Raw genomic sequence first — 25,549 nt, forward strand, 5'->3', positions numbered from 1 at the left:
TTTTTTTTTTTTTGAGACAGAGTCTTGCTGTGTCACCAGGCACCAGGCTGGAGTGCAGTGGTGTGTGATCTCAGCTCACTGCAACTTCTGCCTCCTGGGTTCAAGCAACTCTCCTGCCTCAGCCTCCCGAGTAGCTGGAACTATAGGCACAAGCCACTACGCCAAGTTAATTTTTTTGGTGTATTTTAATAGAGATGGGGTTTTACTATGTTGGCCAGGATGGTCTCGATCTCTTGACCTTGTGATCTGCCCACCTTGGCCTCCCAAAGAAAAACATTTTTTTAAATTATTAAAAAAAATTTTTTTTTTAGTTTATTTTTACTTTTTAAAGACAGGGTCTTGCTCTGTTGCCCAGGCTGGTATGCACTGGCACAATCATAGCTCACAGCAGTCTCGAACTCTTAGGTTCAAGTGATCCTCCCACCTCAGCCACCCAAGTAGCTATGATTAGGGACACACACCACCATGACCTGGTAATTTATAAAAAGGGTCTCACTTTTTTGCCCAGGCCAGTCTTGAACTCCTGGGCTTGAGCAATCCTCCTGCCTCAAACTCCCATAGTGTTGAGATTATAGGCATACATGCCTGGCCCAAGTAATTCTTACTGATAATAAATCATGCCAGAAAAGATACATTGGACAACGATGTTAAACTTAGTTCTAGTTTCTATATATAAAGCTACAAAAAGGTATTTCTCTTCAGATAGGCTATGACTCAGATTCACTTCTCTCTACCATGAACCAATCCGTCCACATTGCTAAAATTCAGTTGTACGCTGCATTTATGGCATTACCCTGACTTATCTCATTAGTTGAAAATGTAAACTCCTAAAAGATTCATACTCAAAAGTTTTGAGAGGTATCTCAAAACTCCCACACAGAGAACATGGTCAAGCATCAGTTTTTATACTTAAAATAGTCATATTCCATTCAGTCTGTCCATTGATAATCAGGGTGTATCCTGTGTAAGTAAAAGCAACTACCGTTACTGCCCTGGTTCAAACCTTCATCACCTTTCACCAGAGCCTCTGCAGTAAGCTCCACACTAGGCTCCTTTCCTCCAATCTCACTTCTCTTCACTACTAGTTCCTACTGTTCCCTCTGAGCCACAAATGTGATAAGGAGGCTTCCCTGACTAAAATTTGCCTTTTCCTAATTTACAGAAAAGGTATTTTAACCTACCATTCTGGTGTATGAGATCTTTGATAATCTATCTAGTTCCAGCTCAACTCAAGCCTCCTCCTCCTCACCTCCCATGTATTCTAAAATACAGGGCACTTCTTACATTTCTCAAACAAGTCATCCTTTTCCACACTTCCAAGCTCATTCACACAAGGTTCCCTTTACTTAGAATATGCTGCCCCTTTCTCTGCAGGTTGCTGAATGATCCTTCTTTCCACTTCTATCCTTGCCAATCTCCACCTCTATTTCATCCTTCAAAACCCACATCAAATATTATCTCTTCTGTGAAGCTTTTCCTTGCCTCTACTAGTTTTCTCTTCAACACATCCACAGGTCTCTATACAACATGTTGTACTATAATTATTTGTTCAAAACTATATACAGTGGATAAGTTATTTAGCATTCTATGCTTAAGTTTCCTCATAGTTGTCTTTGGGGTTGTTAAAAGAATTAAATGAGAAAATATAATTAAGCCTTTGGTACAGTTCCTGCTGTACCAGCTGCTATGCTCATTGATCACTCTCCTATCAAACAGAGACTCCATGAATAGCACTCAATAAGCTCTGTATCCCTTGTGCCATTCCTCAGCGTGTGAGATTTTCAAGAACCTATTTTGGGTTATCTCCAGGCCAAACCCTAGACTAGAAAAAGGAGAAATGGGGAATCTCAGAAACAGCAGCAACATTATCACAAGTAAATTCATACAAAGTAACAGCAGCAGCTATGGTGTTTCAAGCCCTGCTATTTGGCAGGCATCACGTTGAGTATTTACATGTATTTCTCTAATCTCACACTTCCAGAGTCAGCATTGGCATCCTTATTTTACTGGTAACCCCATGCTTTACATTCAGTCTTCTTTGGAAAGCAGGAGTTCTGCAAAGGAGTAAATATGAGAAAACATACTGGTTTGTCTCCCTCAACAACCTGGAATACTCCCTCAGTTGATATAGTAAGAGAACTGTGCATTAGAACAGGATTAAAATTAAATTGGGTTCAGGTCAATGTTTGACTCCCTGACCCTTAAATCCATATGGGGAGCATCCCTAGGCCTTTCTCTGGCCAGGTTTCCAAACCTCCCACAAACTTGGTGACATACTTGCTCATCTCATGCCTCATGCCATGACTCAAGCCCATCTTTTCCAATCAGTGCTCCAGTTCCTTTGCCTCAGCTGGGCCCTGCCCAGAGACAAGATAAATATACACTAAGCACAGGAGAAAGGTGACAACCAAAACCACCTGACAGCAAGAAAACATTGCTAATACAATCAGTGTAGGAAGCGTGCTATGCTGTTTAGCAGAGAGAACAGCAGTGAAGCTAGAGCTGCAAAGAGGCTAAGGTATGGCAAAAGAGACAAACATGAGTGTGGCCAAAGGTAACAAGGAAGGAAAGGCATGAACAAGCAGCACCATGTGATGAAAAAAGCATAGGTTTGAGTCCAGGCTCTGCCATTTCCTACATGTGACATGGAATAAAAACTTATATAAGCCTCAGTTTCCTTATCTATAAAATGGGAATAAAAATATCTACTTTTTAAGTAGGTGTGAGGTACCTAGGAGAAATATAGTCCCTAGCACAACATTAACTGAACCCTAAGTAAGCATCTGCATCCTCTGCACCCCTTTTTTATGCACCAGAGGCTAACTTCTATATCATAATAATCTTCTCCAGAAAAAATTTACAATCATCATCTCCAATAAAAAGTCCCATTGACACATATCTCCACTTGATTTAAATCATCCATAATCAAGGACCAGTTCAATTTTCTTTTGCATGATCCCCTGATTCCTCCCACTAGGCAGTCACCAAAAGCAGATGTCCTCATTAAAGCCAGTCCCCTGGCAAAGACAGAGCCTTTCTTATATTTATTTGAATTTGATTTCTTTTTTCCTGGGTATTCAAACTGTCTTATGGTCCCAAATTTAATATTAAGAAAATGTAATGATAAAACTCAACTTTAATTTATATGCTGGATCAATGTTACATATGGAGTATATTCATGAAAGCACCATGATCATAAGAATGAATGCCTTGTAGAAGTCTTTTGTAAGAGGTTAATGGAGGAGGTTGAAAAGACAAAAATAATTATGGTAGGGGCCGGGTGTGGTGGATCACACCTGTAATCCCAGCACTTCAGGAGGTCAAGGCAGACAGATCACTTGAGGTCACGAGTTTGAGACCAGCCTGGCCAACATGGTGAAACCCCATTTCTACAAAAATGCAAACATTAGCCGGGTGTGATGACGCACCTGTAATCCCAGCTACTTGGGAAGCTAAGGCAGGAGAACTGCTTGAACCCCAGAGGCGGAGGTTGCAGTGAGCCAAGAGCATGCCACCGCACTCCAGCCTAGGCAACAGAGTGAGATGCCATCTTAAAAAAAAAAGATTATCATGTTAGAAGTAAGCATTTTCTTAGAGAATTTACCAGTTGGCAGTCGAAAAGTAAAAACAAGGATGAGTGCAGTCTACACATACCAGAAGTACCAGAGGATCAACTCAGAGATATTTAACCTGGTTCTGAGAACTGCCTGAAATTGTGTGCAATCGGAAAGCCTCTTCTAGAAGGATGATTTTCAAAATGTGAAAACCTTGGGATTAGGCATGTTGCTTTGCTCACCCTTTATACTCAGAAACCAACTTAGTGCCTGATACACAATAAACACTCAAATATTTCTTGACAATAAAAATGGATGTATGACAAGAAGGGAATAAATTGAGTACTGGTATTTTCTAAAAGTGTCTAAGGGCTCCCTCGGGAAGAGCTGTAGGTCTTCAATCCTCTGACTTCTACCATAACAAATGTACTTTTCTGACTCAAATTTGGGGTCCATTCATCATTCCCTTCCCTTAACTCCTATTGCTCTTACAAGCCCATATAAGCCCATACCATTTAATGCATCATTGTCTCTCAAGTAGTTCAGGAAACTATTTGAATATATTTTGTAATCTATTCTACTATTCTTTTTTAAAATTGTGCCCCTAATGTTTCTTGAGGTAAGAGATAACATAGCATTACTTGACTACTCAACTTTCATATAAACTGCACTTTCTTGTACAGACTCGTCAGACAAAAATTCCAATTTTCTTACATATAGCAACGAATGGACGTTTTGTGCCATTACATTGTACAAATCCTGCGAGGCAATGACTCAGTTCTTGCAGCAATACAACATCCATTTGAAAAGCAGTGTTCCACCAGGTATGCGGTGGCGAAGCTTATAATTCCAGCACTTTGGGAAACCGAGGTGGGCAAGTAGTTTGAGATCAACCTGGGCAGCATAAAGAGAACATGTGTCTACAAAAAAAAATTGTTTAAATTAGCTGGGCATGGTGGCACGTGCCTGTAGTCCCAGCTACTCAGGAGGTTAAAGAAGAAGAATCACTTGAGCCAGGAGTTCAAGGCCACAGTGAGCTATAATTGTGCCACTGCACTACAGCATGGGTGACAGAGCTAGATTCTGTTGAGAAAAGAAAAAAGAAAAACAAAAGAGCAGTGTTTAGGCAACTATTTGAAAATATTTTGCATTCTATTCTACTATTCTTTTTTAAAATTGTTTTCTTGGACAGGCGTGGTGGCTCACACCAGTAACCCCAACACTTTGGAAGGCCAAAGCAAGTGGATCGTTTGAGGTCAGGATTTCGAGACCAGCCTGCTAAACATGGTGAAACTCTGTCTCTACTAAAAATTGAAAAAAAAAAAAAAATTAGTCAGGCATGGTCCGAGTGCCTGTAATCCCCTAATGGGGAGGCTAAGGCAGGAGAATCACTTGAACCAAGAAGGCAGAGGTTGCAGTGAGCCCAGATCATACCACTGGGCTCTCCAGATGGCTCTCCAGCCTGGGTGACAGAGCAAGAATACACCTCAAAAATAAACAAATAAATAAATTTTTCCCCTTAATTGACAAATAAACATTTCACAGATTTATAATGTAAAACATGTTATCTTGAAATATGTACATTGTGGAATGGCTCCATCAAGCCAATTAACAGATATATTACCTCACATACTTCTTTTTCATGGTGAGAACACTTAAAATCTACTTTCTTGGCCAGGTGCAGTGGCTCACACCTGTAATCCCGGCGTTTCGGGAGGCCAATGCAGGCAGATCATGAGGTCATGAGATGGAGACCATCCTGGCCAACACAGTGAAATCCCATCTCTACTAAAAATACAAAAATTAGCTAGGCATGGTGGCGTGTCCCTGTAGTCCTAGCTCCTCAGGAGACTGAGGCAGGAGAATCACTCGAACCTTGGGGCAGAGGTTGCAGGAGTAGAGATGGCGCCACTGCACTCCAGCCTGATAACACAGCAAGACTCTGTCTTTAAAAAAAAAAAAAAAAAACTACTTTATTAGCAGTTTGCAAGAATATAGTACATTGTTATTATGTTGGCTCAGACCAGCACTTTGGTAGGCCAAAGTAGGAGAATCACTTGAGGCCAGGAGTTTGAGACTAGCCGAGGCAACATAGTGAGACCGTGCCTCTACCAAATAAAAAATAAAAAATATTAGCTGGGCATTGGGTAGTCTTAGCTACTCAGGAGTCTGAGGTGGAAGGATCACTGGAGCCCAGGTGTTTAGGGTTACAATGAGCTATGATTGTGCCACTGCACTCCAGCCTTGGTGACAGAGCGAGACCCTGTCTCAATAAACAAACAAACAAACAAATCTCTTGAACTTATTCCTCCTGTCTAACTGAAATTTTGTACATTTTGACCAATGTCTCCTTAACATTCACCCCCTCCAGCCCCTGGTAACCACCATTCTACTCTGCTACTATGAGTTCAATTTTTAATGTCTATACATTTAAATGAACAACGTCCTCCAGGCTCAACCATGTTATCAAAAATGACAAGATTTCCTTTTTTTTTTAGACAGGTTTTGCTCTGTTGCGCAGGCTCAAGTGCATGGGTGCGGGCTTGGCTCACTGCAACCTCCGCCTCCCAAGTTCAAGTGATTCTCCTGCCTCAGCCTCCTGAGTAGCTGGGATTACAGGCATGGGTTACCATGCCTGGCTAATTTTTGTGTTTTTGGTAGAGATGGAGTTCTGCCATGTTGGTTGGGCTGGTCTCCAACTCCTGGTCAAGTGATCTGCCCTCCTCAGCCTCCCAAAGTGCTGGGATTACAGTGGTAAGCCACCAAGTCTGGCGAAGATTTCCTTCTTTTAAAAAACTGGTCTTGGCCAGGCGTGGTGGCTCATGCCTGTAATCCCAGCACTTTGGGAGGCCAAGATGGGCAGATCATGAGGTCAGGAGTTCGAGATCAGCTTGGCCAACACAGTAAAGCCCCATCTCTACTAAAAATACAAAAATTAGGCATGATGGCAGGTGCCTGTAATCCCAGCTACTTGGGAGGCTGAGGCAGGAGAATTGCTTGAACCCAGAGACAGAGGTTTCAGTGAGCCAAGATTGTGCCATTGCACTCCAGCCTGGATGATAAGAGCAAGACTCCATCTCAAAAAAAAAAAACAAAAACAAAAAACTGGTCTCAACACACTGTTCCTGGCCAAAAAAAATTAGAAAGGAATAAGGAAAGTTGGATAGTATTCCATTGTGTATATAATATACACATTTTCTTTATCCATTAATCTATTGATGGACAATTAGAGTGATTCCATATCTTGGCAACTGTGAATAATGCTGCAGTGAATGTGGGCAGTGCATTATGTATCTCCTCAACATACTGATTTCATTTCCTTTGGATCTATGTTGGCCCTCTGGATCTGCAGGTTCTACATCCATGGATTCAACAAATTAAAGATTAAAAATATTTTTTAAAAGAAACAATTAAAAATAACAACACAACAATAAAAATAATACAACTTTTGTTGTTGTTTTTTGAGACAGAGACTCTCTGTTGCCCAGGCTGGGTGGCAGCCTCTGCCTCCCGGATTCAAGCAATTCTCCTGCCTCAGCCTCCTGCCTAGCTGGGATTACAGGCACCCATCACCACACCTGGTTAATTTTTTTTATTTTTGGTAGTGTCAGGGTTTTGTCATGTTGGCCAGGCTGGTCTCAAACTCCTGACCTCAGATGATCCGCCCAAAGTGCTGGGATTACAAGTGCGAACCACCAAGCCCAGCCAAAATAACACAAATTTTAAAAGTATAGTATGACAACTATTTACATAGCATGTAGGCTGTATTAGGTACTGCAAGTAATCTAGAAATCTAATGATGGTTTCAAGTATGTAGGAGAATATGCAAAGGTTTATAAAAATATTGTGCCATTTAATATAAGGGGTATGGACATCTGTGATTTTGGTACTGGGGGTGGGGAGTGGGGGTCCTGGAACCAATTTCCCACAGATACTGAGAGACAATCTTATACCCAGTTTACATGCAGTAGTGGAATTGCTGAATCATATGGCAGTTCAATTTTTAGTTTCTTGAGAAACCTCCATCCTGTTTTCCATAAATGGCTGTATTACCATTATTTTAATTAGTAGGAACACAGAAAAATTAAGCCGGGCATGGTGGCTCACTCTGGGAGGCTGAAGCGGGCAGACTGCCTGAGGTGAGGAGTTCAAGACCAGCCTGGCCAACCTGGTGAAACCCCATCTCTACTAAAAATACAAAAATTAGCAGGGGGTGGTGGTGGGCACCTGTAATTCCAGCGACTCGGGAGACTGAGGCAGAAGAATCACTTGAAACCAGGAGGCAGAGGTTACAGTGAACCTAGATCGCACTACTGCACTCCAGCCTATTATATGGCGTCAGGTTCAAAACAGATATTTAGTAGTAGTAATAGCAGTTGTTACCAACTACCACCAACACCACCACCACCGCCACTACTATTTCTACTAAGTAATGGAACATGTAGACCATTAAAAATGCCAAATTGGTATTGTTATTTAATTGTATTTATCACATACAACATGATATTTTGAAGTACATACACATTGTGGAATGGTTTGATCTAGCCAGTTAACAAATGTACCCCAGGTCCTCATGGGTTCACAGCCAAATTCTACCAGACAAAGAGGAGCTGGTACCATTCCTTCTGAAACTATTTCAAACAATCCAAAAAGAGGGAAACCATCCCAAATCATTTTATGAGACCAACATCATCCTGATACCAAAACCTGGCAGAGACTCAACAACAACAAAAAAAACTTCAGGCCAATATCCATGATGAACATAGATGCAAAAATCTTCAATAAAATACTAGCAAACTGATTGCAACAGAACATCAAAAAGCTTATCCATCACAATCAAGTAGGCTTCATCCGGGGATGCAAGGCTGGTTCAACATATGCAAGTCTATAAACATAATCCACCACAAAAACAGAACCAAAGACAAAAACCACATGATTATCTCAATAGATGCAGAGAAGGCCTTTGGTAAAATTTAACAGCCCTTTATGCTAAAAACTCTCAATAAACTAGGTATCGACAAACGTATCTCAAAATAATAAAAGCTATTTATGACAAACCCACAGCCAATATTATACTGAATGGGCAAAAACTGGAAGCATTCCCTTTGAAATCTGGCACAGACAAGGATGCCCTCTCTCACAACTCATATCCAATACAGTATTGGAAGTTCTAGCCAGAGCAATCAGGCAAGAAAAAGAAATACAGAATACTCAATTAGGAAAGGAGGAAGTCAAATTGTCTCTATTCACAGACAACATGGTTGTATATTTAAAAGACCCCATCATCTCAGCCCAAAATCTCCTTACATTGATAAGCAACTTCAGCAAAGTCTCAGGATACAAAATCAATGTGCAGGAAACACAAGCATTCCTATACACCAATAACAGACAAACAGAGAGCCAAATCAAGAACAAACTGCCATTCACAATTGCTAAAAAGAGAATAAGATACCTAGGAATACAACTAATAAAGGATGCAAAGGACCCCTTCAAGGTGAAATACAAACCACTGCTCAAGGAAATAAGAGAGGACAAAAACAGATGGAAAAACATCCCATGCTCATGGTTAGGAAGAATCAATACTGTGAAAATGGCCATACTGCCCAAAGTAATTTATAGATTCAACGCTATCCCCATCAAGCTACCTATGACCCTCTTCACAGAACTGGAAAAAGCCACCTTAAACTTCATATGGAACCAAAAGAGAGCCTGCATAGCCAAGACAATCCTAAGCAAAAAGAACAAAGCTGGAGGCATCATGCTACTCAACTTCAAACTACACTACAAGGCTACAGTAATCAAAACAGCATGGTACTGGTACCAAAACAGAGATATGTAGACCAATGGAACAGAACAGAGGCCTCGGAGGCAACACAACACATCTATAACCACCTGATCTGTGACAAACCTGATAAAAACAAGCAATGGGGAAAGGATTCCCTGTTTAATAAATGGTGTTGGGAAAACTGGCTAGCCATGTGCAGAAAGCAGAAACTGGACCCCTTCCTGATACCTTACACTAAAATTAACTCCAGATGGATTAAAGACTTAAACATAAGACCTAACACTATAAAAACCCCAGAAGAAAACCTACGCAAAACCATTCAGGACACAGGCATAGGCAAGGACTTCATGACTAAAACACCAAAAGCAACAGCAACAAACGCCAAAATAGACAAATGGGATCTAATTAAACTCCAGAGCTTCTGTATAGCAAAAGAAACAATCATTAGAGTGAACCAGCAACCAACAGAATGGGAAAAAATTTTTGCAATCTACCCAACTGACAAAGGGCTAATATCTAGAATCTACAAAGAACTAAAACAGATTTACAAGAAAAAAACAAACCCATTCAAAAGTGGGCAAAGGATATGAACAGACACTTTTCAAAAGAAGACATTTATGAGGCCAACAAACATATGAAAAAATGCTCATCATCAAGGGTCATTAGAGAAATGCAAATCAAAACTACATTGAGATACCATCTCATGCCAGTTAGAATGGTGATCATTAAAAAATTTGGAGACAACAGATGCTGGAGAGGATGTGGAGAAATAGGAACACTTTTACACTGTTGGTGGGAGTGTAAATTAGTTCAACCACTGTGGAAGACAGTGTGGTGATTCCTCAAGGACCTAGAAATAGAAATTCCATTTGACCCAGCAATCCCATTACTGGGTATATATCCAAAGGATTATAAATCGTTCTATTACAAAGACACATGCCCTACACATATGTTCATTGCAGCACTGTTCACAATAGCAAAGACCTGGAACCAACCCAAATGCCCATCGATGATAGACTGGACAAGGAAAATGTGGCAGATATACACCATGGAATACTATGCAGCCATAAAAAGCAATGAGTTTGTGTCCTTTGTAGGGACATGGGTGAATCTGGAAACCATCATTCTCAGCAAACTGACACAAGAACAGAAAATCAAACACTGTGTGTTCTCACTCATAAGTGGGTGTTGAACAATGAGAACACATGGACACAGGGACGGGAGCATCACACACTGGGGTCTGTTGGTGGGAATGGGGAGGGACAATAGGGGGTAGGGAGGTTGGGGAGGGATAACATGAGGAGAGATGCCAGATATTGGTGATGTGGGAATGGAGGCAGCAAACCACATTGCCATGTATGTACCTATGCAATAATCCTGCATGCTCAGCACATGTACCCCAGAACCTAAAGTGCAATAAAATATATTTTTAAAAAATGTATCACTTCACATAATTATCATTATTTTTGTGGTCATTGTCAAATTTTTTTTTTTTTTTTTTTTTTTTTTTTGAGATGGAGTCTCGCTCTGTCACCCAGGCTGGAGTGCAATTGCACGATCTTGGCTCACTGTAATCTTTGCCTCCCGAGTTCAAGCCATCCTCCCACCTCAACCTTCTGAGTATATGGGATTACAAGCACATCACCTATACTCCTGGCTAGTTATTGCCAAAAATTTTAATTGCATTAAGCTGCATTGTAATTTAAAGTTCCTTATTTCATATTAATTCCTTTTTTTTTTTTTTTGAGAAGATGTCTCACTCTGTTGCCCAGGCTGGAGTGCAGTAGCACAATCTTGGCTCACTGCAACCTTCGCCTCCCAAGTTCAAGCAATTCTCCTGCCTCAGCCTCCTAAGTAGCTGGGACTACAGCATGCGCCACCATGCCTGGCTAATTTCTGTACTTTTAGTAGAGACGGGGTTTTACCATGTTGGCCAGGCTGGTCTCAAACTTCTGGCCTCAAGTGATCCACCTACCTCAACCTCCCAAAGTGCTGGGATTACAGGTGTGAGCCACCATGCCCGGCCTCTTAAATTTCTTTTCTGATAAATGTTAACTGTAAACTAGTTGACAAATCTCTATAATATAGTTTATAACAGTGAGGAGAAAAATGGCTCTAGGGCACAAATGTTTGTGTTCAAATTTCAGTTCTGCCTTATTAGCTATGTATCTGTGGCTCCCAGCGTTCTAATCAATAAAATAAAAACACTAATATTATAATAGTACCTACTTCATAAGGTTGGGAAAACTGCATGAGTTAAAATGCTTATTTTATGGTAGACACTATTCAGTTAAAACCCATAAACATTCAATAAATGCTGGCCATTATTATTATTATCCCAATATATTATCAGTAACATTATGAATCATGATACATATTAAATCATTAAATAGATAAAATTTTATTTGAAGGTAAAATTCAAATAATTAGTTTTTCTAATTATTAGTGTGAACTAGTCTTCTATTAGATTGAGCCATATGAACTGCTAATATGCAACTACTTTTCACCTATCAAAAAAAGTAATTTCATATGGTTGAAGCTAACAGCTTTCATCCTAACCTCTATGATCATTCCTATGAGCCTGTTAGCAGTTCCACCCTAGTGTGATCCAGGGTTTAAACATCAGCTCTCTTCTTGCTCTGATCTTCCAGAAGGATAACACCCACTACTAGCATGATTTTAATCAAAGACTAAAAATCCAAAGGTTTTATTTAGCCCACAGATGCATTTTATTTGGTCTACATAAAAAATTATTTCTAAACTGGAGATTTCACACACACACACACACACACACACACACGCTTAAGTCCACCCATTTAAAAAAAAAAAAAAAGTGAAATTTCTGGCTTCTCTTGAAAAAAATGGATAAACTGACAACACTGGGCAAACATTCCAAGTCTACAGCTGTCTGGAACTAAGTAGCAGCTACCCCTTTTAAACAGGGTGTGACCTCTCTAACTTGCTAGTGTTTTTTTTTTTTTTTGAAACAGAGTTTTGCTCTTGTTGCCCAGGCTGGAGTGCAATGGCACGATCTCGGCTCACTGCAACCTCCACCTCCTAGGTTCAAGCAATTCTCCAGCCTCCCAAGTAACTGGAATTAAAGGTATGCACCACCACACCCAGCTAATTTTTGCATTTTTAGTAGAGACGGGGTTTCACCATGTTGGCCAGGCTAGTCTCAAACTCCTGACTTCAGGCGGTCTGCCCGTCTCAGCCTCCCAAAGTTCTGGGATTACAGCCGTGAGCCGCTGCGCCCGGCTTCAACTTGCTAGCCTTTACGCAGCCATACTCCTCGCTCATTTACAGTAATGCACTGCTTAATGACTGGAATCTCTTCTGAGAAATGTGTCCTGAGAAATGCGTATATTAGGCAATTTCATCACTGTGCAAACATCAGTACATGAACCTAGATGGTAAAGCCTACTACACACCTGGGCTATAGGGTTTGGCTATCATTCCTAGGCTATAAACCTGCAAGCTTGTCCAACCTGCGGCCCACAGGCTGCAGGTGGCATAGGATGGCTTTGAATGCAGCCTAAAACAAATTCATAAACTTTCTTAAAACATTATGAGGTTTTTCTGGAATTTTCATTTTCAGCTCATTAGCTATCGTTAGTATATTTTATGTGTGACCCAAGACAATTCTGTTTCCAACGTGGCCCAGGGAAACCATAAGATTGGATGCCCTGCTGTAGAGCATGTTACTGCACTCAATACTGAAGGCAACTGCAACACAATGGTATTTGTGTATCTAAACATAGAAAAAGTACAGTAAAAATACGGCATTATAATCTTATAGAACCAAAAACTTATACGTGGTCCATCATTGACCTAAATGTTCTTATGCAGCACCTGACTGTACTTACCTGCCTAACCATTAGGCATTCATATTTTCAACTTCTAGTTCTACCTACCAGCAGTATGCTGATGACCACAAATCTCCATTTCCAGCCCAGACTCAGATCCAATTACCATCATCTGTGTGTCCCACAGACACCTCAAACATAAGAAGTCCCTCTCACCACTACCTCTGCTCTCCTATATGCTCTACTTCAGATGTTGACAGTGACGCACGATGGCTAACACCTGAAGTCCCAGCACTTTGGGTGGCTAAGGCAGGAGGATTGCTTGAGCCTAGGAGTTCAAGACCAGCCCTGGCAACATAATGAGTTATACCTCAATAAAGTTGATTAAACATACATATACATATGAGTTTTAACTCAAAAAATAACTATTAAAATAAAAAAATTTATTTAAAAAAAATTAGCTGGCCATGGTGGTACAGGCTAATTTTTTTTTAGTAGTCCCAGCTACCTGGGAGGCTGAGGTGGGAGGATCGCTTGAGCCCAGGAAGTCGAGGCTGCAGTGAGTCATGATCATGCCACTGCACTCCAGCCTGGGGGACAGAGCAAGGCCCTGTCTCAAAAAAAATAATAAAATAAAATAAAATTTTATATATATATATAACTAAAAACAGAAAGAAAGAAAGAAAAAGGGAAGGGAGAGAGGGAGATGCTGTTGACAACAGTATCCAACAGTAAGCCAAGCCAAGAGCATCACTCTTAGTACCCAAATTCTCTCACCTCCCATTTCCGAGCAATCACCGGTTCCTATAGATTAAAACAATTTTTTTTTTAGAGACAGGGCATCACTACATTGCCCAGGCTAGAGTGCAGTGGCTATGCACAGGTGTGATCATAGAACACTACAATCTTAAATTCCTGGGCTCAAGTGGTCCTCTGGCCTCAGCCTCCTGAATAGCTGGGACTACAGGTGCACACCACTGTGCCCCAGTTCTCTAGATTTTTTAAAATATCAAATCTAGTCTGTTTTCCTCCCTATTACCACTGCTTTAATCTGTTTAAGGTCTCATCAACAATCACAGCTGTGTTATAATACTTTAGATAAACTGTCCATGCTCCAAGCCAAAGACACTGCTCCCACCTGTGTGTTAAATCCCATACTCTTGCTTTCTCCAGGACAGTGATCCAGCAACTTTTTCCTTTCTCTCTTGCGTCATCAATTCTTCCCTCTTTACTGAATCACTGCCAACGACATAGAAATGCTATTTTTTCTCTTATCCTACAAAAACAAAACAAAAGCTCCCTTGTTACAACTTCCCCTTCCAGTTCCAGCTATGTTTCTCATCTTCCCATTACATCAAAACTTGAATGCATTGTCTATACTCCTATCTTAAAATCACTCTTCTCAGGGTTATCAATAAACTCCTCATTATTAAATCCTGCAACTGTTTCTCAATCCTCATCTTACTTGATCTGTCAGTAGAATTTAACACAGTTGTTGATCCTTCTCTCCTCCTAGAAACACCTTTTATTGCCTTCCAGGATACCATATTCCCTTGGTTTTCCTCCTCCTTTTTGACTGCTGCTTCTCGATCTCTTGCTGGTTTTATCTCATCTTGTGCCCTCTAAATAAATGCTGAGTGCCCCAGGGCTCAGTAGTTGGACCTCTTTTCTCTCCATACTTACTCCCAAATTCTTGTGGCTTTATATACCATCTATGTGCCCATGACTCCCAACTTTATTTCTCCAGTCCAAACTTTTCCGCTGAACTCCAACTGTCTACTTGACATCTCCATTTGCCTGTTTGGTGGATATCTAAAGCTTGTTTAATAAATATGTCCAAAGCCAAGCTCCTGATGCTCACATTTCCCTCACCTTCCCAAATTAGTTCCTCCTGCGATCTTCCACTTCAGTTAATGGCAACTCCATTCTTGTTACTTGACCTAGACTTGTCTTTCTGTCATATGCTACAGCTCAACCTTCAGAATAAATACACCATCATATAACAGAATATTACTTAGCAATATAAAAGGAACTACTAATATATGCAACAACATGGATGAATCTTAAAAACATTATGCTGAGCTAAAATAAAGCCAGACAAGAGAGTACATACTGTATGATTCCATTTATGTGAAATTCTCCAAACAAAACATTTATTCTACGATGACAGAAAGCAGATCAGTGGTTGCTTACGGCCAGGGGCTGGAGCTGGGAACTGACTGACAGAGGTATAAAGGAATCTTTTGGAATGATGGAATCTATATCTTGATTGTGGTGGTAGTTATGATATATGTTAATATACCTCAATAAAGTTGATTAAACATACACACAATTCAAACACTTCTCGCTATCTCCCCATCTCCACTGCTAACTAACATGTGGGAGCACTACCACCACTCCTCTGGTTTACAACAGTCTCCTACTGCAGAAATAGTTTCCCGACTTCTGCCCTTGCCCCTCTGAATTTTACGCCCAACACAGTGGCCAGAGTCATCCTGTTAAAACATAAATCACACCATGTTACCCCTCTGCTCAAAACCCTCTAATGGCCTTTTATCTCAGTCAAATTCAATGCCCGTATAAAGGCTTCATATGACTGGACTTCCTGTGTCCTCTCAGATTTCATCCCCCATTCTCTCCCCCATGGTTATCTGCACTCCAACCAGAGCTGGCCTCCAGCTGTTCTTCAAATATATGACTATAAACTAAAAAAAGAAAAACAAAAACAAAACAAAGTATATGACAGTGTTGGGGAGGGAGGCAGAGTGGGTACGTCATTCCAGATAGAGAAATGACGTATCCACCCCATCTCCCTCCCCAACATAGCCATATACCTTATTTCCTCACTTTCTTCAGCTCTTTCTCTAAAAGGCACCATCTTAGTGAGTCTTACCCTAACCACCCTATTTAAAATTTCAACACCTTCCCCCTCCCCATATGAACTTCTATTTCATTTTCTCCTTTCCTATTTTATGTTTTTCTCCCTAGGTCTTATCACTTTCATTTACTTATATTGTATGAACTTATCGTGTTGATTACCTTTCTCTTTTATTGGAATGGATGACCTAAAGGGCAAGGAGTCTTATCTGTTTTGTATACCACTATATCCCCAGAATAATGTCTAAAATAGATGTTGAATGAATAAATGAATGTATCTGAACAAACTCTAGCTTTCCCTTTAATAGCTAAGAGTAGAATTTGTTTTATAAATGCATGAACTGATATTTCATTTGCTTTCAAAAAACCTGGTGTATTCAATAAAAACTTCAGCACATTTAAACATATGTTCACGTATATAGCTAAAATTTGCGTTCAGTTCTAATCAAGAATTTAAGATCTCTCACTGATAACTTTTTATCAAATTTGCAGAGTTTTTATGATCAAGAACCTATGAATGTGAAATAGCTCTCATTATTCACAACACAAAATACAGTCTTACCAAGTTCTTTGCAAAATCCAGAATCCAGAGCTAAGACTCTCATAACTACTACAACAGAAAATAAACGGAATATTCTGACAGTTTCAGAATTATGAATCAATTTTTTAAAATATTTAAATTGTAACTCTATTATTTAAATCCTTCCTTAGGAAAATTTCTTGTTTTATCAGCCACATAAATATTAGAGTGCTAATGGGGAGATAAATAATTTAAAAGTAAATCAGAAGGTAGAAGTACCTTTGCTCTAAAGATCTGAGTCTCTTCTCCTTTAAACAAGTAAACAATACAACTTCTGAGGGTCCAAAGGAGGTGTCTCCTTAGCAACTACAGACAAGAGAATTCCATACTGCGGCCCTACCTGCACCCAGCAGCTTTCTTGAAATGCATTAAAATATTCAACTTCATGCAAGTAGAGTTTCGGGGTGTAGGAATTATCTGCTTTGGTTTATAAGCAGCATTACACATTTAACCTAAAAATAAAGACTCTGGGCTTTCATAAAAGGATTTAAAATGTTTTAGGAAGTTAAATACAGCAGAAAATTTCAGGAGAGCATCATTATTTAAGCAGCTCTGAATAAATAATATCACCAAACACAGTAAATACTTTAAGGATATGCAGAAGAACGTATTAGAGATATCACTATTGAGTACACTGGTTTATGTTTGTTGAATATAACCTGCATCTTTCATTACTGTGTCAATTTCTGAAACAAGACAATAAAGAAAAATAACTGCACTATCCTAGCACAAAAAGATAATAGCTGCCTAAATACCTCACATAACCTATCTGGCCTCTGTTAGACTTCATAACCAAAACATTTTAAAGCAATAAATGTATTTAATATGTATTTATTTTGGCATACCTAGCATCTCTAACAGTGCACTGTTACTTGTAGTTGGGAGAAAGTGCTAACCTCTCCTAATCTTTTTATTTCTAAGTTTCTTGGACTGCTCTAATCATAAAAGAATGATACTCTGAAAAGGCAAAATAACAAAACCATTAATACTAAAAGTAACAGATACTCCTAACAGACAAAAGGTTCTTTAGGACAGGATCATTAAAATTGACTTTTATTTTCTGGTTTAGAGTTTTCAAAGCAAGATGAAATGAGAATGATCATACAGTACCTTACCCTTTCTACCGGTGAACCACAGAATGCAATGCCGAAACATAGCAGTGGCAGATGGCATAGGTGTTTTTAACTATAAAAAGGATAACAGCAGAGAAATGATGGCTGGCAGACAAAACAGAAATACAGATGAAATGAATGCAAACTTGTAGTTTTTGAAGCAGAGGAAAACCTTTAAGTCAAAGGTTGCCACTAAGCTTCAATTTAATTTATATTTTGAGTTTTACACAGACAAACACTGCAACCTTCGAAATCAGTCTTTAGATTCTTCATGCAGAAGCAGAACCATACTCCCTGATAAAGAAGATCAGCAACCTTCTGTAAACACAAGCCAGCAGCAGCAGCAGCCCATTACTCTTTCCCTTTACTGATTTTTATCCTTTAAAATTTTTAATCTCCAACTGCAGCCAGATCCACAGTCGTTTCAAACTGATCTACATCCACTGCAGACACAAATCCCTGCCTAACCTGCAGTACCACTTCATCCAGAACGTTCCTGTGCACTCGTTCATGCAGGATCAGTTGCAAAACCATTAAAGTCATCCAGCAAACAACCCAAAAGAGAAGGAAAGAAGCAGATGGGACTATGAAGAGAAAGAATCTCTTCTTTCAGCTCACCCTGGAAATGGAAGGTTTTCTGATCAACAGTTATTGTGAAGGTGCTGTCGTCCTCATCGTCTATACCAATCACAGCTCCCTGTGAAACAAAGAGCAAAATCCCAATAAGGCAAACAATGACATCAGCAATATTCACTACTGCTACAGCCCTGGAATACTCAATGCACCAACGACACTGGAAGCAGGCTAGACACAGAAAAGAGGAATCTGAGACTCTAGTTTTGCTTAAGGAGAAAGAACTAAATGAGAGGAGCTGGCAGGACACTCTAGTACCGTGCATAGGTACATTCTATGCCTTAAGGGCATAGATGTCCTGGGAGGGGGAGGGGACAAACACAGAAGCTGAATCTAGAATCTGTGTTTTAAGAGCCAGCCACTGAGCCTTTCTGAACTTCAGAATGCTCTCTAAAATGGGAGTCAAAAACCTACACCTCACCAGGTTGTTGCAAGGCTGAAAGAAGGCAGGTGCTCTTCATCAGGCTGCTTCTGTGATAGTATATACTTGTTAGTGTAGAAATGTCAGGTGACATTTGCTTCAAAACATTGTCCCAACCCCTTCTTCCAGGTGCTCCCATAACCACTTGTACATTGCCCTGCAAGAGCACTTTTCACAGTATACTGTAATTATGTGTTCATATGTCAGCCTCTTCCTACTGAACCACTATGAAATCTTAGAAATCAAGGACTATTTTATTTGACACATGGCACTTAAGTACATAATTAGTATATGTTTCTAAATAAGAATATGAACAACTCTCCAAACTGGGGGTGGGCGGTCACATATAATGGGAAAATGCATTTATAAGTTATTTTGGGGAGGCGGACTAGGTAGGTTTTAACCCTTTTTAAAAAATATTTTTTTATTATTATTTTTTGAGACAGTCTCACTCTGTTGCCCAGGCTGTCACCCAGGCTGGAGTGCAGTGGTGTGATCTCGGCTCAATGCAACCTCCACCTCCCAGGTTCAAGCAATTCTCCTGCCTCAGCCTCCTGAGTAGCTAGGATTACAAGTGTATGATACCACACCCAGCTAACATTTGTATTTTTAGTAGAGATGGAGTTTCACCTTGTTGGCCAGGCTGGTCTTGAACTCCTAACCTCAAGTGATCCTCCTGCCTCAGCCTCCCAAAGTGCTGGGATTACAGAAGTGTGCCACAACACCTGCCCCCCTTTTTAAAAATATTCAACTATATGGATTCTGTGAAGACAATAGAAATTAAGGAAAGAGACAGGAAACTAAGCAAAATAGGGAATCTATTGGTCAGTGTCCTTAAGAAATAAGTATCATGGCCAGGCGCGGTGGCTCAAGCCTGTAATCCCAGCACTTTGGGAGGCTGAGGCGGGTGGATCACGAGGTCAAGAGATCGAGACCATCCTGGTCAACATGGTGAAACCCCGTCTCTACTAAAAAAAAATACAAAAAAAAAAAAAAAAAAAAAAAAAGAAATAAGTATCTTAAGTATTCCAGAGAGAATGACTAAAGAACATAGAATAGGTCAAATGCCTCAGGTTGGTGATAAGAGAAGCAGTATGCTGTGGATAAAAACAGAGCCCTGAACGACGGGAACTGAAATCACTTAAGGGGACTCAAGTGGGTCACCTGAGGTCAGGAGTTCAAGACCAGTCTGACCAACCAGGTGAAATCCCATCACTATTAAAAAAAAAAAATGACATGTTACATGATTCTACTTATAAGAGATGTCCAGAATAGGCAAATTCACAGACTGAAAGTAGATTAGTAGTTGTCTAGTGCTGGGTGGGTTGGGGTGAAACGGGGAATGGCTACTAATGGGTATACTAGGTTTCTATACTAGGTTTCTTTTACATTCTAAAATGGACTACGATGATGGTTGAACAACTCTGTGAGTACACTAAAAACATAAATTGTATACTCCAAGTGGATAAATTGCTTAGTATATATATTAAATTTTAACAAAGCTGTTGCAACTTACTCTACTCTCAAATGCCTGTTTTTCTTTTGAGCTCCTTAATAAAGAACCCAAATGTAAGCTCACCAGTCTCCTAGTAAACTCCAGTAGAAACAGGTCTGTACAACTTCCCCTTGTTCCATCACCACAGGTTGTGCTCATTCCATCTCTAAACTATTAAGTTCACCAATTTGTCTCCATCCTCTCTGCTACTGCTGTAATTCAGGCTTTCGTTGTTTCTTGTTTGATAACAATCTGTCAGCCTTTAGTCTGGACACTTTACAGTTAGCTTTCAGTCCTTGCTATTGCCAGAGTAATACTTCTGAAGCACAGACTTATAGGAGACTCGCATGTTTAAAATCTTCCTTGGCTCTCTATGAACTAACAGATAAAGTCAGCATTACTTCATAATGTCATTCAAGGCTATTTAAAATCTGGCACAACCAACATTTCCACTATCGTCACCCGGCTTCCTTCCGCCCCACCTCACAGAGGAGACCCTATATGAACTCAGCCTCAACATTTCTCCCACATACCTCACTCATGAAAATGAGTTCTGTTCAACAGCTGGCAGCATTAACTATTCACTGTGATTTAGTGCTCTGTGATGACAAGATCCATGGCACTGTTATCCAACAGAACTTTCTGCAGTGATTAAAATGTTCTGTATTTATGCTGTTCAGTTTCATAGTCACTAGCCACAAAGTGGCTGTTGAACATTTGAAATATGACTAGTGTGACTGAGGAACTTATTTAAAATTTTTAAATTATAAAATAATAAGGCCAGGTGTGGTGGCTCACGCCTATAATCCCAGCACTTTGGGAGGCCGAGGGGGGTGGATCACGAGGTCAAGAGATCAAGACCATCCTGGTCAACATGGTGAAACGCTGTCTCTACTAAAAATACAAAAATTAGCTGGGCATGATGGCACATGCCTGTAGTCCCAGCTACTTGGGAGGCTGAGGCTGGAGAATTGCTTGAGCCCAGGAGGCAGAGGTTGCGGTGAGCCGAGATTGTGCCATTGCACTCCAGCCTGGGTAACAAGAGCGAAACTCTGTATCAAAAAAATAATTATTATTATTTTAATATTTTAAACTTTTAAATGTTGAAAAATATGAAGAAATTTCACTTTTTAAGGTCATTTCTCAAGCTCTGTTTCTCAGCATTTGTTAAACAAAAGCAAAATTCCACATCTCCCTCTAGCTACCACCTCCCCTCACATTGCCTTCAGAGAGGAGCTTTTTGAAAATTGGCCATACCTTAACTTTTCATCCACTCCTACACGCTGGCTCCCTCTCACTGCATCAAACTTCTGCCTCACAGATCTTCAATGACCACATTATTACTCTAGTTTGGTTGCACAGAACTTCTCTGGAGGACAGGCACAGTGGCTCACGTCTGTAATCCTATTTGGGAGGCTGAGGTGGGCGGATCACCTGAGGTCAGGAGTTCAAGACCAGCCTAGTCAACATAGTGAAACCCTGTCTCTACTAAAAATATAAAAATTAGCCAGGCATGGTGGCACATGCCTGTAATCCCAGCTACTTGAGAGGCCAAGGCAGGAGAATCATTTCAAGGCAGAGACTGCAATGAGTTGAGATCACACCACCACATTCCAGCCTAGATGATAGAGTGAGACTCTGTCTTAAAAAACAAAAACAAAAACAAAAAAAACTTCTCTGGAGCATCTGTTGCTGCTGCAGAAAATTTCTCTCTGTGTACTTTAGATAGTCTAAATGGGAGAAAACATTACTTTAAACGAGGCTTCTTTGAAGACTCTGGAACCTAGCTAACAGTCTCCTACTCCAATCAGATGTTGCCATGATCCTGAGCATTCTTCAATGTATATACGCACAATCGATCTGACACTCTGGTCTCTCAGTTTCCTGATTTGTTCAATGACGCAAATGAACTTCATTGGTATTCTCCTTTAGTCATTCATTTCTTATGACAAAAACCCTAGACCTGCACCATCCAATATAATAGCCACATGTTGGGTATTTAAGTTCTAATTAAAGTTAAGCAAAATTTTAAAGTAAGTCTTCAGTCACACTAGTCATATTTCATATGTTCAACAGCTACTTGTGGCTAATGACTGTGAAACCGAACAGCACAAATACAGAACATTTTAATTACTGCAGAAAGTTCTGCTGGGTAACAGCCATGAATCTTACTACCACAGAGCACTAAATCACAGTAAATGGTTAATGCTGCCAACTATTGAACTGAATTCATTTTCATGAGTGAGGCATTATGCTAAGCAGCTTACACATACTATCTCATTTGAAAGCAACGTTACACTGAAATGTAACACATATACAAATCATAAGTGTACAAGCTCAATGTACAGAAAAGCTCCCCTTGTAACACTTCTTAACCACTAACCCTACCCTCCATTCCAAAGATTAATACTATCCTTAGTTCTAATATAACAAATTAGTCTGTCTTTGAACTTATTTATTTTTTGAGACAGAGTCTCACTCTGTTGCTGAGGTTGGGCTGCAGGGGCGTGATCTCAGCTCACTGCAACCTCTGCCTCCCAGACTCAAGTGATACTCATACCTCAGCCTCCTCAGTAGCTAGGATTATAGGCATGTACCACCACACACCTGGCTAATTTTTTTTTTTTTGAGACAGAGTCTCACTCTGTCGCCAGGCAGGAGTGCAGTGGTGTGATCTTGGCTCACTGCAACCTCCGCGCCTCCTGAGTTCAAATGATTCTCCTGCCTCAGCCTCCCGAGTAGCTGGGACTACAGGTACATATCACCATACCTAGCTAATTTTTGTATTTTTAGTAGAGACGGAGTTTCACCATGTTGGTCAGGATGGTCTTGATTTCTTGACCTCATGATCTACCCGCCTCAGCCTCCCAAAGTGCTGGGATTACAGGCACGAGCCACCATGCCTGGTCCTGTCTCTGAATTTTACACAAATGAACTCATACCACTTATTTTCCTTTGTGTCTCTGGCTTCTTTCATGCAACATATATATCATATATATCAGTTTTAGGAGATACTATCAACTGGTCCTCAAAAGTGGTTGTGTCAGCTATACTCCCATCACTGGTATACGACAGTTTTACCTGTTCTACCAGCTTCACTAGTACTTTTTCATCTTAGCTATTCTTGGCAAGTAAGGAGTGACATCTCATACTGGTTTTAATTTCTACTTCCCTAATAACTGATGAGGTTAAGTATCTTTTCATGGTTTTTGACCATTTGAATATCCTCTTTTGTGAAGTAGTTTAAGTTTCTTCTCCATTGACAAAGCTGGACTATCTTTTTCTAATTACTCGTAGGAGCTCTTTCTATACAATGGGTATGAGTCTGTCAATGGTTATAAACTAAACAAGTATCTACTTCCACTCTGTTGCCTGCTTTTGCACTCACATAATCATATCTTTCAACAAATAATTCTTAACTTTAATATAGTACAATGTATTGACTTTACATTTTATAGTTCTCCTTTCTATGCCTCCTTTAAGAAGTCTTTCCCAGTCCCAAGGCCATGAAAATATTCTCCTACATTATCTTCAGAAGGCTTTACATTTGGATGTCAGGTGGAGTAAATCATCCAATTTTTTAATTTTTTTTTTAAATAAACAAACATCATAGTCATAGCTAGCCATCACCAAAGGTGCAGATGAAAGCAAATCATCATTTCTAGTGGGTTCTGTATGTTGGCTGAGAAGGAAGAAATCAGGAATGGATATTCTTGGTTCTTTATAAATTTTTAGTCAGATACATGTTACACAAATACACGCGTGCACGCACGCCCGCCAGCACAATGACTCAACTGACTGGAAATAAACTGGGATTTGCCAGTCTAAATAAATAGGCTGCCTTTATTTAGGTCTTTTTTAATTTCAATAATGTTCATCATTTTCTGAGTAGAGGTCTCACCCATCTTTTGTTAATATTTATTCCTAAAAACTCAATGTCTTTTGATGCTATCATAAATGTTCTCCATTTTTAAAAATCCATGTTCTCATTGCTAGTTGTTAGGATAGAAATAGCATTGATTTTTATATGACTTTATACCCTGTTATCTTGCTAGATTCAATTCTCAATTCTAATAGTTGTATCTGCAGATTCTTTTTTTTTTTTTTTTTTTTTCTTTGAGACTGAGTCTTGCTCTGGCACCAGGCTGGAGCACAGTGGTGCAGTCTCAGCTCACTACAGCCTCCGTCTCCTGGGTTCAAGTGATTCTTCCACCTCAGCCTCCCGAGTAGCTGGGACTATAGGTGCATGCCAAATGCCCGGCTAATTTTTGTATTTTTAGTAGAGGCAGGATTTCACCATGTTGGCCAGGATGGTCTTGATCTCTTGGCCTCGTGATCCACCCGCCTTGGCCTCCCAAAGTGCTGGGATTACAGACATGAGCCACCGCACCGGGCCCACCTGTAGATTCTTTTGGATTTTCCATATGCTCAATTAAGTTGCTGTGGATAATAGTCTTAACACTTCTACTCCAATCCTTACATGTCTTTTACTGCTTTATTCATTGGCTAGGACTCCCAACAACAAAAGCAGTCACTGGGTAGAAATTCTAAACCTTCCTGCTATACTCTCCCACCTGAAGACTCACTTGCATCTAAACTCAGTGTGCTTCCTTTCCATTTATCATAATAGAAAAGACATCCACTCTTCTATCTAAAAGCCCGTCCTTCTACACTCATGCTCCATATCCCTGCCAATTTTCAATTTCTGTCTCTTTTTCCCAACTGCATTTACACATCCTCAAGACTCAAGTCTTTACCCTCTTTAACAACAGCCCTTTTCAATTCCATGTCCTCACCTAGCAATGCCTCACCTGGCCTGCCTCTCTTATTCCCTTTTAGTCAAGATAATTCAGCTGTCCAATCCTCTAGTCTTTTAATTATTTTAATGTTCCATTCCTTGGAGGATGTTACCACATAAATGTCTCTTCTTCACCTTCACAATCTGGTTTGCCTGAAACAATCCTGGATTATTCCTGTTGTCCTGACTCAATAATGACTAGATCCCCTTTCATTCTCAAGTGCTTCTGGTTTAAGTGATGTGGTCACTTTCTGCCACAGCCTAGCCTACAAGGCCCTTAGTGGTTTGCTCCATGCCTACCTCTCTATTCTACACTTAAATAGCTTAAGGCTTACCCATTGCCCCAAGTTCTCTCCCATCACCACATTTTCCACATGTTCCCTCTGCCTGAGACAAATATCATTCCTCCTTCCTCTCCCTTTATCTGGGTTTAGAGTACTTTTTTTGTTTCTATTTGGTAAAGCAAAACTCCCTTTGGTAATCTATAT

At 40.1% G+C, this 25,549-nt stretch overlaps 1 protein-coding gene across 7 annotated transcripts in view; it reads right to left on the reverse strand.

Moving 5' to 3' along the window:
- The window catches only part of OSBPL9 (oxysterol binding protein like 9), a 171,305-nt gene that overhangs the window by 107,822 nt on the left and 37,934 nt on the right, over positions 1-25,549 (reverse strand). For all 7 annotated transcript variants that reach the window (XM_032297040.1, XM_032297038.1, XM_032297039.1 and 4 more), the window contains exon 2: positions 18,333-18,411. In XM_032297040.1, the coding sequence (XP_032152931.1) occupies positions 18,333-18,411 (79 nt within the window). The remainder of the gene's footprint in view (positions 1-18,332; positions 18,412-25,549) is intronic.

This window comes from Sapajus apella, unplaced genomic scaffold (assembly GCF_009761245.1).
Source record: "Sapajus apella isolate SASKATOON/1434 unplaced genomic scaffold, GSC_monkey_1.0 scaffold36, whole genome shotgun sequence".
Classification (NCBI taxonomy): Eukaryota; Metazoa; Chordata; class Mammalia; order Primates; family Cebidae; genus Sapajus; species Sapajus apella.